The 15,687-nt window shown below is 35.6% G+C and overlaps 1 protein-coding gene across 1 annotated transcript in view; it reads left to right on the top strand.

Moving 5' to 3' along the window:
• Positions 1–15,687, top strand: part of AKAP6 (A-kinase anchoring protein 6) — a 227,162-nt gene that overhangs the window by 79,260 nt on the left and 132,215 nt on the right. Inside the window, exons 5-6 of the mRNA XM_072865482.1 lie at positions 6,778–6,874; positions 8,124–8,287. Coding sequence (XP_072721583.1) covers positions 6,778–6,874; positions 8,124–8,287 — 261 coding nt within the window. The remainder of the gene's footprint in view (positions 1–6,777; positions 6,875–8,123; positions 8,288–15,687) is intronic.

Genomic DNA, 15,687 nt, shown 5'->3' on the forward strand with positions numbered 1-15,687 from the left:
GACTTCCTGGAGAGTTGGGCTAACTATCCTTTTTCTCCACATCTAAAATTATGCATTCAAAACTTGTCTAAATTGCCTAAGAGATGACAAACACAACGAGGAATGAGAAACAGAAATTGGGGGACCTAAAGTATTTCATGTGAGGAAGATTGTGCTATTCATGTTTAAGAGCTACCAAAGGGAAAAAACATTGATTGCCTAATACCAGAATGGCAGAAGCTGTGACGGAGAAGAAAGGGGTGAGGTGGTTTTACAAAAGTATGAATTACTGTAGGACTGCTGGGGTAGAGCCTGCCCCTTTGTATTTAGTTTTGCTGGCCCGTCACAAATTCTGTGGCATGTGAAAGACCTAGGCTGCTGCTCTGTCAGCCCATTACATTGCAGTCCTTACTCCTGCGTTTTTATCCAGTCTAGATTTAAGGTCTCAAGAGATCAGGGCTTTCACTGTTTCCCTTAGGAGATTATTACACAATCTAATAGATCTGATTTTCAGGGGCAATTTCACTGGTATTTATCTTAAATTTTCTCTTTCTTAATTTAATTCCATTAGTCCCATCTCCTATACCCTCTGATACTGTACTATGCTAATAAGTCTTCTTTCTGCTTGGTGTTCAGATTCGTGGAATATAAGTAGATAATAATGGCCCTTTCTCTTAATCATCATTTAGTCAGTCTTGTTTATTTCTCATAATCTTCCACCATTTCCACCTTTTAACATGTTTTGTTTGCTGTTCACTAAACTCCCACCAGTTTGTCTCTTCATAAATGTCCTTGGTCCTCCCAGGCAAAAAGTGCATTCAGATTAAGTGAACGGTGGAGAATACATATCAGTGATCAGAAGGTAAAATCATTCCCGGAGTTGCTATAATTATCTCATTACTAAACATTTTGAACTCAGAATGTTCAGTTAATATTATGCTTAAATGAATGATAAACTTACACAAAGAAATTGTCTGAGCAGTCAAACCATCTTACATCTGATCTACATCTACAGTGGCACAATGCCAGCATGAGATGATGATTAAGGGATTTCAGTATTGACGTTCCCAGATCAGTTTTATGTCAATTTTAAAGGCATTTTAGATTATAATCTGATACTGTGAATCAACATAGACAGTGATATTGTTGTTTTGCCCATTTTTATCTGCCTACAGATGCCAGTGGAAGGAATTAGTCCCAGAGAAACCCAATAAATTATTGTCTTTTAAAGCTTTCTCATTGTTGCAGGGGGTAGAAGACCACATCTTCTTTCCACTAGCTATTCAATCTTAAAAAATATCTACCAGCTCCCATTGGTTACAGAAGGAAATAATGTGTGGTTCATCTATGGAAAATGATGGTCATGTTGTATTAGGCATTAGAGATTTGCTTAGCAGTTGGTCATAATTGGCCCCTTGGCCATCATTGCTATAGGGAGGGTACGTTCTCAGTCTCAGGGAGAGAAGAAAAAGACTTTTAGTGAGTGCTGCAGCTTCAGAGGAGGATTCACCATGTTCTCCTTAAAAAGCAAAGGTAGGATCCCTGCTATTGTGGTAAAAACCATCCTTGACTATGGAGCTGCATAAAGCATTTCCATAGTGCTTGTGTTCTGTTTAACAGGTGGAGTGTCACTCAGACAGAAATACAGCTTAAAAGAAGAAAATAAAAAATTCTTTTTAGTCACTTAGGTTTTATGGAAAACATGAACGAAGGAGACATTGTCTGGAACCATTTCACATGTAACATTTAATTCCCAGGAAAACATATCCTAGCGACTTCTAATACTAAGTAGGCTTTATATCCCTGATGAAAAATGTGAGGCTTTCCTAAATAAGATATTTCCCAATTGTTAAAAAGTCAAATAGTTTGACAATATATTTGTAGATGTAATGTGTAAAATGCACTATTTCATAGAAGATGGGATCTTTTTCTATGTACAAATTGCATATGAATATCCATTTCATATAACCATTGAAGAATTAATTGTATACTTAGTATTATGTTGTTAGAATGCTAAATATATGACCATTTCCATGTTAATATAAGGGCAGCTTACATGGTAGTTATTTTTTTGATGTACTGAATGTCATTGGTAGGTAGTGTTCAGGAGTATGAAAATACTACTACGTTATTACATGGCTTATTAAGTTATTAACTCGAATACATAAATACTAGGCAGTGACCAAACAGAGATTTTCTGTGTGGTCAGAACATCTCAAGAAAAGAAAAAAAAAAAGAAAAAAATAGACAGCTACCTTTCCATAATCAAAAGTTGAATTCAGTACTTGATATCTTGGTATTTCATCATAGCAAGCTATTGGGATGTAACTGTGCCAGGACCAATACAGTTGCGAAAATAACTGTATATTAAGAATATAAGAATAATTTTTCAGGAACTGTTTTAAGTCATGTTCCCTTTAAGACAAATGAAATGTAATTTTAAAAAATTAAAATAAATTTTTCAACCTTTTTTTTTCTTGAAGGTTATCAGTATATAGCATATATTTAATAAATAAGTAACACACGTTTGTTGCACCATTTTCTTAGAACTTTACTGTGTGTTGAAATTGTCTCCCTATCCAAAACATAACATTGCTGATAATATTTGTGGGAGTTTGGTTATCCTTCCAGGATTGTCTCAGTCAAAGAATCCCATTTCTTTTCTACCAGAAACTGTTCCCATCATGCTAAATTTCACAATTGAATTATAGCTGTCACAGTGAGTGTTATAATTAAAAGTGCTACATTCTTAGCCAAAATATACATTTGACTGTACCTAAATATAGGAGTCCATATTTTAGTAATATTGTGGTTTTCACCAAAAATGCACATGACTATTAGGAAATTTTAAATTAAGCTTTCTATTTCAAATTCTAAAATCTTAGGTCACTCTAGATAATTTTAATTGTCTGCTCTAAAAAATTGTCTGCTCTAAAAACCATTGCTCTAAAAAATAAATGCTGTAGCAGCAGTGATATTTTTCTCAAAGGTATTTAAACAGATCAACAATGAACTTCAAGAAAATTAGGTCTCAGGGGTATTCCAGTATACCACACATGCTAATAGTATGATTGACTGAGAAAAAGAAAATATCTCTTTTAATACAGTATCTTAATCTGGCAATAGGTGTAACCTGCTGTGTCATTTCAACTAATCTATATTTATGTATACATTGTAGGTTCACATGATACCTAGTTGCTTATTTGTGTTTCGGAGATACGAAGTACACTGGAAATAATTAGTTGGACACAGCATGATTTAAAAAAAAATACTTGCTTATACAAACTCTGTGTGCCTCTGGAAACAAAAATATTTAATAGTTGACTGTCCTTAGTGCAGATATGAATAGGTCAAGACCTGGGTTGTGTTTTACCAAATGACAAGGATTTGCTAAGAACAAAGGGTTGCAAAACAGTGAAAGATTGCATACCAGAGCTCGATATGTACATACTGTAGGATACCTACTCAACAGATATTTTCTAAATTTAAGTATCTACAGCCATAAAATAAATCGTCAGGGGAACTTCAAATAAATTTCTTTTTCAAATAATTTTTCTCATCCCCAGTTGTGCAGACAAATAAGCTGAGAGGGAGAAATTATTATATGTTGGAAAAGTGCTCTCATTTCTAGTGTGTTCAGAGCCCAGTACAGATCAGGAGGTGCTGCTTTTTTCCCCATGGAGGTTCTACAGTATTGTTGTCCGATGGATCAGTTTCTTAAAAGTCAGGGGACAGCTTCATTTTGTGAAGGCTGGGCTCCTTTGCCCCATGCAGTCAACAGAAGATAGCACTCCTGGGGCTTTGTACTTACACTTTTGGAGTCTTTATTCCTGTTTATTTACAGTTCTGTGGCTTTAATAAAACTGCATGATTCCTGCCTCACTTTTCCTTTCTTGCTAAATAAGAACAGTTGATATTTATATATAGGTGTGTAGTGACTGGGAAAAGTGCAGAGAACTTCATAGGGAAATTTTGCTTGTTGCAGCTTGTAAACTACATTATATACACTCTAGTGCTAGGGATGACATTAATGTGTTGTTTAAAAAGCTGCTGTCAGGCCAATGCACATGCATTTTCCATAACGTATATGTGTTCATGTGTGATATTTAGACTGCTCCATAGCTGCAAATGTGTCTGGAAAAATGGCTTTGATTAATTGACTTCCCTCCACTTCTCCTTTCCTCTCTTCAGATGCGAAGGCTCCATTCATTATCAGGGAAGATCAGAGGAGGAGGGGAGCAGAGTACCTGGGGCACACGCCGTTAGAGTTACAATTTTCCAAATGCCATGAGTAAACATTAGGGAACGGGAAATATCCAGGATGGGAGAGGACCTCTGTGTTTGAAGGTCCTCCTCCATTCCAAATATTTGCTCTGATTTTGTCTTTAGCTGTGCAAATTTGCATCTCTCCATTGTATAGACAAGTAATACTTGTTACATCTTCAACTCTGTATCATGTGTCACATTTCCAGCCCTGCAGGTATGAGGAACCACGAGCACTGATGCACTGATTGGGGGCTATTCTTTCCAGTGTTCCTTGTCCATTTGTTCCTTTTTCTTAGGAAATTACCACCCGTAAGAAATTATATATATGTATATAATTCTAAAGCCAAAACTCTTACTTCGCTTCATCAACTGACAATTTCCTTTGCTTCTGTTTGTGTTTATACTTATATGAATGGTTCCCTCCTTTTAATGCCTCTGTGCTGATAAGAGTTTATTTCTGCTAAATTTCATCTATGTTCACAGTATTTGTGCCACGCATAATTTATCCATAAAATCAGAATTTTGCACAAGGAGAATATTGCTAGTCAAAACCCAAAAGTTTGGCCCCATCTTTATTCATCATATTTTGCTTCTTCAGTTTAACATTATTACTGGTTAATAGGTGCACCTGAAAATCAAGCTGTATTGTAGTATCTGGTGCGTTATGTTAAATGAATCTTTTCTAGGACAGCAAGTCTCTTTTTTTTTCCTAATGAAAAAGAATACCTCATCTTTTCCAATTTTCCTATCAAACACATCCACATCATCTCGAGACACTGCCACATCCAGCTGCATCTATACTCAACTTCAATTATATGAAATTACAGAACCTACTCTCAGGTCCTTTAGGTTCTCTTTTGCTGTGTGAGGCACACGCATAGTGCATTTCCTGTGAAGTGCATGATTACAAACTATTCAGTACAAGCCTGTTTTAAGTAAACAGTAAATTAAATATTGTCAGTGCTTGTTCAGACATGCTCTTACAAAGGAAAAAGAACTTCTAGATTTGGGTTCATAAAACTCTAGATTTAAGAAAGGGCCAGACATAAACTAGGCATCCTTTTTCCTTTTTAACTTCTCTTGGCTGATCCAATTGTTCAACAGCTGGTACAAAACAATATGTTCAGATGCCCATACAAGGAAAATTGGGCTAGACAAAATGCTGAAGGTAGCAAAATTCCTGTTTATTGCTCTTTATTTGAATGGAGAATTCTCGAAAACATTGTCACTAACTGTCAGGTACACTGCTGCCTGAAAGACTGTTAAGAGTCTGTCTGAGCAACATTGCCTCTTTCAACCATGACAAATACGGTAAAAGAACATCATTTTATTACAGTTCTGGCAATATTATTTTCTGCTACGCCAATCAGCCTGACTACAGGAGTTAGGAAAGAAAGGAAATGGTCGCTTCCCTAAGAAATGAGGGCTTTTGAGTATTTTGTGGTGTTTGCTACTTCAGTACTAGCATGGTCACTAGTATTTGTGGAAGTATAAATAAGTTTTATAAAAACCAGAAGCTACAAATGTGACTTGCAAAGTCTCCTTTCATCTCTGCCAGTTAACTCATTCCCAAGAGAAGGCAAAACTCTTTTCTTCCAAGGGGTCAAATATTGTTTTCATTCATTCTGTAGACATTTCAAAGAGAACAAGAGTTGCATGTGTGTCTGTGTTCAGGGCTGCACATGATTTATGTTTAAATACAGCAAGTACCCCTTTCTTTATTGTATTTTGTTTCTCTTTCTTACAGGCAAGTATGAGTGAGAAGCTCTGGCAAATAATTCACAAATTAATCCAAGTTATCAGTGGTGTATGAAATGGCATTACATATACTAGTAGATCATGTTTCCAGTTCCTCTCTCTATTACTAGATTTTAATGCAATTTGTAAAAATAAATTAAAAAATAAACAAAATCTTTTAATCACTGTTAAAGCAGAGATCTTTTGTAAACTAGTAACAAATAGTAGTGCAAAAAAGGATGAAAAATACTTGCTTTGCAAATTAAGAATGCAGAGATCTAAAGCGGTCTGATTTGTTCTTTGAAAACGGATATGAGAGTTAACTCAGAAACACATTATTAATAGATTTGTATGAGTGCACATAAGGCCAATATATTCAATGCTGTAATTTTTTTATGGTTTCATAAATAGTGCTATCACCAACATTTCAAAGAAATCTGAAAAAAACAGAGCTCATATGTGGTGGCATAAATTTAGTGTATTTTATAGAACACTGTTACTCCAGATATAGCCTACGGGTTGTGACTTTTCATAAAACTTAATGAATTTCTAGATTTGTCAGCTGTTTCAACACAGATGCACTTTGCTGATCTAATGGAAACATTTTGAGCCCAGATCCAAAATATCAATAGCTTTTAGTATCGCAAATTAGTTTGGCTATTGGGTAAATGGGGATGTGGTTCTTGATAAAAAGCAGCACGTAATTTTGTACGTGTGTTTTATGATAACTGCCTCTCCAATGTCTGATACTGAGTTTTTTTCTCTCTCTTTTTTTTTTCTTTTCTTTTTTTGCAGAGTTTTAAGTTGAATGTAGATAGCCACTGTGCTTTAAAAGAAGCAGTGGTAGAAGAAGGACGTCAACTTCTTGAGCTTATTGTATCTCACAAATCAGGTAAATCCTTCTGAAATATTGCAAGTCTTTATGTCTCCAGACTATTAAAGAATGAAGAAGCATTGCTGTAAATTACTGCATATATTCACTTCCTTATGTATTATTAATATTTACATTATCAGATTGACCTTCAAGATTTATAAATGTTTCATATACTGCATACAATGCAGTGATACTTATAAAATGAAATACTGCCTGCAAATAGTCTGTTCATTTTATTTTGGTCTTGCTGCTCAGCTGAGTTTCAATTGAAATCACATCACTGAAAACTTCACACTGACACATTCTTTGATGTAGGTGCAATGGAAATAACATTAAGATAATGAATTAGGGTTTCAAATATATATATATTTTAACATATTCTGCATGGGTAATTGCATTGGTAAAGCTTTATTTTGCCACTTAAACTAATTCTTACATAGATTTTAATATATTTATGAGGAATAGATTAAAATTAAAAATACCTTTTTCCTTTGGTTGTGCTTGCCTTTTTCTGCAGAGGCCTTAAATTGAGAGGAGGGGGAGAGATACACTGTTTTCCCTTTCTCTATCCCCACCACCCCGTATATTTTTAGGTATTTATGTGACTTGTATGATAATAGGGTTTTAATCAGCATATACTGCTATGGAATGCCATCTTAATTTTGGCCTACTTAGCATGCTTTTCATCCAGGTTGAAGTTATCCTTTGGTCTACTGTTTTCTGATCATGTGCCTCTATTGTTTCACAGCATCAGACAGATCTGTGTAATGTGAAAGCTATGGGAAATTAGTGACTTCTATGTATAGTTCCAAAAAGGTATAGAAGCCATAGCAGAGACATCATATACTTAGAAAATGGTAATGTGTAAACTACAGAAAATATTTGTAGGAGTTGGAGGTCAGAAAAATGTATTTGGAAGATTATGAAATGTTTTGAGATAAAGACTAGATATTACAGGGGTGAGATTACCATAGCATTCCCTACTGCATAGAAATCACAGTTTATGTGGGATTTTCCTTTTCTTGAAATTGTCAGCTGAAACATAATCAAAATTTAACATCATGGCTAAAAGAAATGTTTTGACCCTATAGCATTGTTTTGCAGTATGAACAATAGTAAGTCTTGGATTTATTGCTGAGAAAATACATTAAAATTCTCGTTGCATTTATTCTTTTAAATATCCTGATAATTCTTTGAATAAAGAATAATTTTTAAAGATGCAGATGAGTTTATAGCTTTTACTTTTTTCCCCTTCATTTTGGAGAAGGACTGAAGGACATGCTGCAGATGATTGCAAGTCAATGGAAGGAACTACAGAGGCAAATCAAACGGCAACACAGCTGGATTCTTAGGGCTCTGGATATCATCAAAGCAGAGATACTGGCTACTGATGTGTCTGCAGAGAATGAGGAAGGGACTGGGAGCCCTAAGGTAAGTGGCTTGAAGTTTGCCTTATTTCCTCTTATTTCCGTCTTCTTTTGAACTAGGCACCACTGAAGTTTCCTTTCCACCCTAAGGCTTTTCATTTCTACTGGGTAAACTTTTTTTTTTACAAACAAAATGAAATGCCTTACTCTGAAACAATAAAAAAATCTGAGAACTTTCAAGTTTTCCAGGAAGACCTGTCTCATTGTATGTAGAGAGGCATGAGGGGGAACATAAAACATTTAGTAAACAAAACATAAAGCATCTTTAACATGAATAATCAGAATGGTTTTAAATTGTTTTGTTGCAACTATAAATCACTATAATCAGTGCAATCACTCAGCTCTGACATCCATTAGCCGCTTGGTTACAGCAAATTAACAAAGAAGAGAGAAAGTGATTCATTATCTCATTCCTGTTAATGACTATCAGATGCATTGCTTAATTAGGGGATGGCCATTGTAGTGGGAAGAAGGTCATATGCCTTTTCACAAATCTTTTTGCTCTGAGTTTAAGTCCTCCATAATAGTGCATATGTTGCATACAAGTACTTTAAGAATAAAGTATTGACACCTATCATCGTTTTGTGGATATTAATTATTAAAGAGGGCTATAGTACTTACCAGTTGCCAACCTTAATATTTGTAAGAGCATTTTAAATACAAAGCATACTTATTCAAATTGGTGCGAGCAGCGTAGGGACACTACACACAATGGAAACTTCTGGCATAAGGTGCATGACTTTTCATTACCATCAGTAGTAAGCAAAGGTGGTTGAGGGAGGGTGCATTGGACAGTGTTGATTTTTCCAATGTGTTCTAAGCAAAGAATATGCAGCAGAGCAATCTAATAACTCTCAACATCTTGGCATGCAGCAGGCTGAAATTTGTAGAAAAATTAAAGATTCCTGTTTCTAGAAATAAGAGACATGGTTGTGCTGAGTAGATGTTCAGATTCTGATGCCAGACAGTTCTTCGCATTGATATTCAGTGCTTCCTAGAGAGTAGTTTGTAGAGTAGCTCTTGGCTAGGATTACATGAAATGTTCTGGCGTTTTCTTACCATAATTCTACATAGCAAGAATGATCTTAGAGGTGGTAGAGCAAGAGCCAAGGATAACAATGAAACAAAAATACAGAAAAAGACCTTTTTGCAGGAGACACAATTTGAACTGATATCCCTCATCACTTGCATGGTGGAAAATGCTCCTGTGCCACATAGCTCTTACTTTAGGGAGTAGGCGGTGGAGCAACACTTGGTTTCATAATTAGGTCTGTTAAGGTAAACAGACTAGCTCAAAGTTAAATTTCTACACCACTAATAATATGACCCTATATCTGTGAACAGCTTGACTCATCCATGGCCAAAAGTGTAACGGCTTAATCAAAATTATCACATAAAAAGTGTTCTAAAATTTAGCTTGATTTTGTATGAAAATTATAGAATCCCTAGCTTGGAATGATTATATTCAAATATTTCCTTGAAAAGGGAGAAACGGAGGCATGGTTTATCTTGCAGTAAATTTTTCATGCAGATAGGTGGTAGCTCCTTGCCCTGTGCTTTTTGTCATAGAGATAGGAACCTGAAGCAATGCTTTTTTTTTGCCTACAGTTACATAAAAACACAAGTAGACAAAAGAATGACCAAACAAAAAGTATTTTCAGGTTGTTTGATTCATTAAATCACATCCCTATATGATTCTTGTAAGTATGGGCAATAGTGCAGTCAAATACCATCTACTTCTTCATGCTGAAAGATTAACTAAAATTAAAATATAGTTGGTAATGTAACTATAGATTTCAGTTTGCATTTATTTCAAAAGCTAAAAGGAACCCGAGAAGTGTAATAGGAAATCTAAAGATTATATCTAGAGGGTATTTTACTTTTTTCCTTGTTTGAGAAACTACAGGAACAGTGTTGGTCTGAGAAATCTGTAAAGAAATAGGAAAAGGAGGAATTTCAAAGACCCTAGGAAACTTTTCCCTTAGGACTTTTTAAACATGTTTTCATAGTGCTATGGCATCTTTTATGCAAGCAATGGAGAGTGGAAGGGAGAGAGGGACATTCTGCACTCTAGAAATACATTCTCAATGTTTGTATTCAAGAATTCAGATTTTGCTTATGACATTTTTCATTTTATTGTATGTAAGTTTCATAGTGGTTTGGTGATTGCTATAGAAGACTTAAGGGATTTTAAATATTTTTGATGCCTAGGCTCTTCTAATGTCTTGTATTCTCTGTACAATCTTAGAAAAACTTACTTAAAGATCTCTTCTTTAAGTAAGTATTTACTAAAACTATTATTAAGTCATTTTTATAGATAAAAAAATGATGACTCTATTCAGCTTAAATTGGAGGATATAAGGTTTTGCCTTCTTGCCCAATTGAGAAGTACCTTTAAAAATAAATCTCAGAATTGCCATGATACATTCCAACAAGTACTGATCTAAAATTATGAGTAGTAAACATGACATACAATACATCTGACTTTCTTTCAGAATCTTAAGACACTTAGCTAACAGTAGGGGTTTTCTCCTGATGGCAATAGTAAGTAATATTCTAAAATACCTGGAAAATAGGAGGAATGTTTGCATATGTGTGTGTATCTTGGTTTTTTTCCCCTTCTGGAGATGTCTTGGACCACTTGTTTTGTAACTGATGTCTTTATAATTGGGCCTCTTCTCCATCAGGAAAGGCCTACTGGAACAGTATTGCTTTCAATAAACTGTAAAGAGTGGTGTTGAAAAACAACATGATGTGCTTTCTTATCTAGTGGCTGTGAGTGTTACTGCCTGAATATTACCCTGATCTATTTAACCCATAGTTTGGTGGAAAAGTTCATTGCTTTATGAAGAGCTTGTAAGTTAATCGTGTAACTAATGTCCTTGAAAAGTATACAAATCTTAATAGCGTTTGCCCATAGTAAACATTCTCCTTCATGCAAAATTGTATGGAATAGTGTTCTTAGGGTCAGTTCTAAGTTCTACTCCCAGCATGCATTTGGACAGTTAGTTCATGAGTATAATTTTTGGATCTGGATATTTTTGTTGTGCAAGTAAATGTTTGAATTAAGTTTTGTTTTTTTGTGTAACAGTTCAGAGCATAACATCAGAACCTAAAGGCTGGTAAGTTAAAAGAATAATGATGTACTCTAGAAATATATATATGTAGTCTGTACTTCTGGACATGTTCCTTTCCAGAATAATTGCTATGTTACTGAAAAACATTTCTACTTTTCCATTCCAGCTTCAGAGACATAAACATGAAACTGGTTAAGGCATTGGGACTAATGCTTAGAACATTTGAATCTGACTTAGTTGTCTCAGGTAAAAAGCACTCTTGGGAAGATTGTCTTAACTCTGTAATGGACTTGGCTGTCAGTGGGTTAATAATGGAAGCAGATAAGATTTAAAGAATAGAAGAAGAAGAGGTAAAAATATGTTTAATAAAATAAACCTAAAATCACAGACATAGTAGGTGGCTCAGGATAACAGAGACTGAAGTGGTTAAAGAAACCTTTGTATGAAGGGAAAAAGAAAACCAGTGTAATTTCCTCTTGATATGTAACTAAGCATCCCACACTTCCAGGATCATCTCCCACTCGGTTGCGCATAATTTTACAGTTTTTACAGCCATTCTAAACAAACAGTCTTCAGTACACAGAGAAGTGATTTTCATGAAAAAAATGAAAACTTGGTGAAGCTGTTTAATATCTACCACAGTTTGGGATTCTGGGAATGCTCCTTGACAGACAGTTTTATACTGGCACTGGTCTCAGACCTAGTGGGTGGACTAAACACTGCAGTCCAGAACAATTACATCCTGCTCAGTGTTTTAATATGAGGATGAATTTGTGAAATGGACAACAAGACAGAGCAAAGGTTAGAGAATGGTAACAGTCCTTTCTTTATTACTTCAGACTTGTAACTTGTCCTGGCCATCCAATCATGCTGCTATGACTACAACATTTAGATTAATACTTTGATACAAAAAGAATGTACAAATGAAGTGTTTTGGCATCTTTGTGATCAGTGCAGAGAAATATCATATTTGTGAGTAGATATTTTGCTTTTTCTCAGTGTCTTTTATCAGCTCTAGATTTCTGATCTGCAGACATCAGTATGATGCATGTACTGTAATATTAAAGCCAACACACCAGTATTTTTTCTGATGTCTTCCATTATTTAAAAACCGGGAAGCTCTATTATTGGGACAGTCTTCGATATTGTCAGCAGATAACAGAGAGCATGATTTCAGAATCTAGTGGTTTTACTTACATAACCACTTTGAAAACTGGGTTTCTAGTGTCCAATATATGCAGTTGGAGTATTGCATATATTATTGTAGTGGTAAGTGCTTTGAAGTTGTCAAATGGCACGTGTAACTGGCCTTCATTCTCTTCTCCTTGAGTTAGTTGCTTCTAGTGAAAGGGCAGGAATAGCATATGCTAGAGTTATCATTTTACTTGGGTTGCTGGAGTTTCTTAAGTCACAGGTGACTTGTAAAACTTCACACCTCAAACTGAATTTATGTATTTAACTTACAGTCTCTCTTTCTCTGTCTTCCACATGCACAAACTCAGGATCAGACGCATGCATTCAATCCTGTGTCTCATGTTCTTAATATTGTGGAATAAAATGTCAAGTAAATAGCCATCACTTCATCAGTAACAATCTGAAAGATAACAAAATGGAAATCAGACTTCCATCTCTGACATTGTACAGACATATGGAAAGGGAATTTCATCTGGTGATACACATGCCATCCTGATCTATGGTTATCTCATGGCTTAATCAAGTCTTTTCTTGGAAAAGAAATGTACAAGGAAAGTTGGTATTTGTGCTTTAGCAGAAGTAATTTTTTTCTCTAATGTGTCCATAATGAGCCACATTCCCATCTAGACACGAGAGAGTTTTATGCTGTGAATGCAACACCTTATAGGTCAGACATTAAACAGAAGTTCCAACCACCTTTATCCAGGCTTACTTCCAGTATCAGTAATTACCATCTGCCACCTTAATTCTTTGCAGTTTCAGCTGAATGTATTAGTCTCTTCTGTTCAGAACAACTGGATAGTCTTGGGCACAGTTAAATAGTTACTACTTTTCACTGGTGAATAAAATGCCTTATAATACCTTACAAAGTATTTCTGTGCTGCAAGGTATTACAGCAAGTCAGTAGCTCACCATTCACTATTTCAAAAGCTGGTAATAGGGGAAGTGATTTCCTGTCATTAGAACAGAAGGTTCTGCTATCTTGCCATTGAGGCATAGTCTTAAATTGTTGAATATTTAAAATGCTGTCTGTACATAAATACTATTATTGTGCCTAACAGCTGAACAGTTTAGAATCATTCATGTGACATTTCAATTCTGAATCTTTTGGAACTTTGGAAGTCTAGACTAAAGATACTGTGATCTCACTCTTAAGTGCAAACGATGCCATTAATTCTGCCCTACTAGGAAAAAAATGCATCTACAGTTATCATTTTGCTTGGCTTTAGGTGTTTTACTATGTGACATTATAGTACTGTTGATCTGTCAGCTTCTGTGGTGGGGGTTTGAATCATGGATGAGTTGGTCAAATGGATAGAAAGGGTAGTGGTATTTACAAAATCCTTCTGTAAATCAATAGGCAAAATTTTGGTTTTGCAAGGAATAAGCCTGTCTTTTAGTGTTTTTACTGGAGCATGTGAAACACAACCGAGCCCTTTTTATATTAGTTGTTATCCAAATATAGGATTGAAAACATCCATCAAGAATTTCCAAGCTAATAAAAACAAGCTATGTTGATGAAAAGAACCTAAGAAAGAAGCAAGAATAAGGAATACTTGTGTCTTTTAGTACAGCTAGACACTTCAGATTCCTCAGTTTGCTAGTTTTTAATACCTTGCTTTATAAGGGCAACGAAGCTGGTGAAGGGTCTAGAGCAGAAGTCTTATGAGGAGCAGCTGAGGGAACTGGGGTTGTTTAGCCTGGAGAAAAGGAGGCTGAGGGGAGACCTTATCGCTCTCTACAACTACCTGAAAGGAGGTTGTAGAGAGGTGGGGGTCGGTCTCTTCTCCCAGGTGACAAGTGATAGGACAAGAGGAAATGGCCTCAAGTTGCGCCAGGGGAGGTTTAGACTGGATATTAGGAAATTTTACTTCACTGAAAGGGTTATCAAGCATTGGAACAGGCTGCCCAGGGCAGTGGTTGAGTCGCCATCCCTGGAAGTATTTAAAAGACATTTGGATGAGGTGCTTAGGGACATGGTGTAGTGGTGGTCTTGGTAGTGTTAGGTTAACAGTTGGACTCAATGATCTTAAAGGTCTTTTCCAACCTATACGATTCTGTGTTAAATTAGGTATTTTTAATCTTACAGACATCACCTAGAATGTGCACAGACCTAGCCATCATTGTAACAAAAAGTATCTTCCTGAAGGATTTGAGAGGTGAAACCATAATTTTACACACCATTTTAGAGTGGATGAATAAAAGAAAACAGAAGGGTGTTTTAGAATAAGTGTAGTAGCAGAAGCTGACATCAGTAAAAGGACAGCCTGAATATGGAAAATTGAATGGGACTGACTTATAGCGAGCCTTAATTGTAGAAACAAGAAATACAGATAAATGGGATCTACTGAAGGGTATCAAAGATGTGATCATGACAACTGGGCAGAAAAGCTTTGTTGAAAGTACTGTACCAGACTGAGAATTAGTTGGAAAATTTACATGAGAATTTTAGTATAGATAGAAAGAAAAACAATTTTAGATTTTAGTACCTTTTAGTACCTTTCTGGTACAGGGGTTTTTATTGAAAAAAAACCTGTGCCTTGCCAAGAAAGTGCCTCTCTTTATCACACTTTGAAGCAAAACTTTCTTCAGATAAGCAGAAGCTTTCAAAAACCCATGCAAAGCCAAAGTAGCCATGTAATCTTCTATGTACAGAAGGTTTCCTTTAAGTTTCTAAGTGAATATAATCTTAAATTGATACATTGCACACAGAATAATATTCACAGAATAATATTCACCTCCTCTTCATCATAAAACTGCTACTGCTAAGATTCTTCTGTCTTGTATTTTGTATCTGTCCTAGAGTAAAGGAATTATGTAGTTGAACAAGTTCTTGCTTAGTTAAAATGCTTTAACTGAGCAAGTAATTTTGGGGTGAAAGATTCTAAGTTTCCAAGCTCATAAAATTTGAATTTTAGGGTTATTATACCAAGGCCTTTTCCACAAACACAGGCACAAGCAAACTGAACCTTAAAACCTTCCTTTGGTCAGCTCTTTCATAAGGGCTTTCTCCCCACCACACCCTGAGAGAAGAGGCAGGTGTCAGAACTGTTGTTCCTTTTCTGGAGGAAGACTGTTACATTCCAGGTGGCTGTTCATAAGGATTTACACAGCTGAGATCTTCCAGGAAATG

This window comes from Ciconia boyciana, chromosome 6 (genome assembly GCF_034638445.1).
Source record: "Ciconia boyciana chromosome 6, ASM3463844v1, whole genome shotgun sequence".
In the NCBI taxonomy this organism is placed as follows: Eukaryota; Metazoa; Chordata; class Aves; order Ciconiiformes; family Ciconiidae; genus Ciconia; species Ciconia boyciana.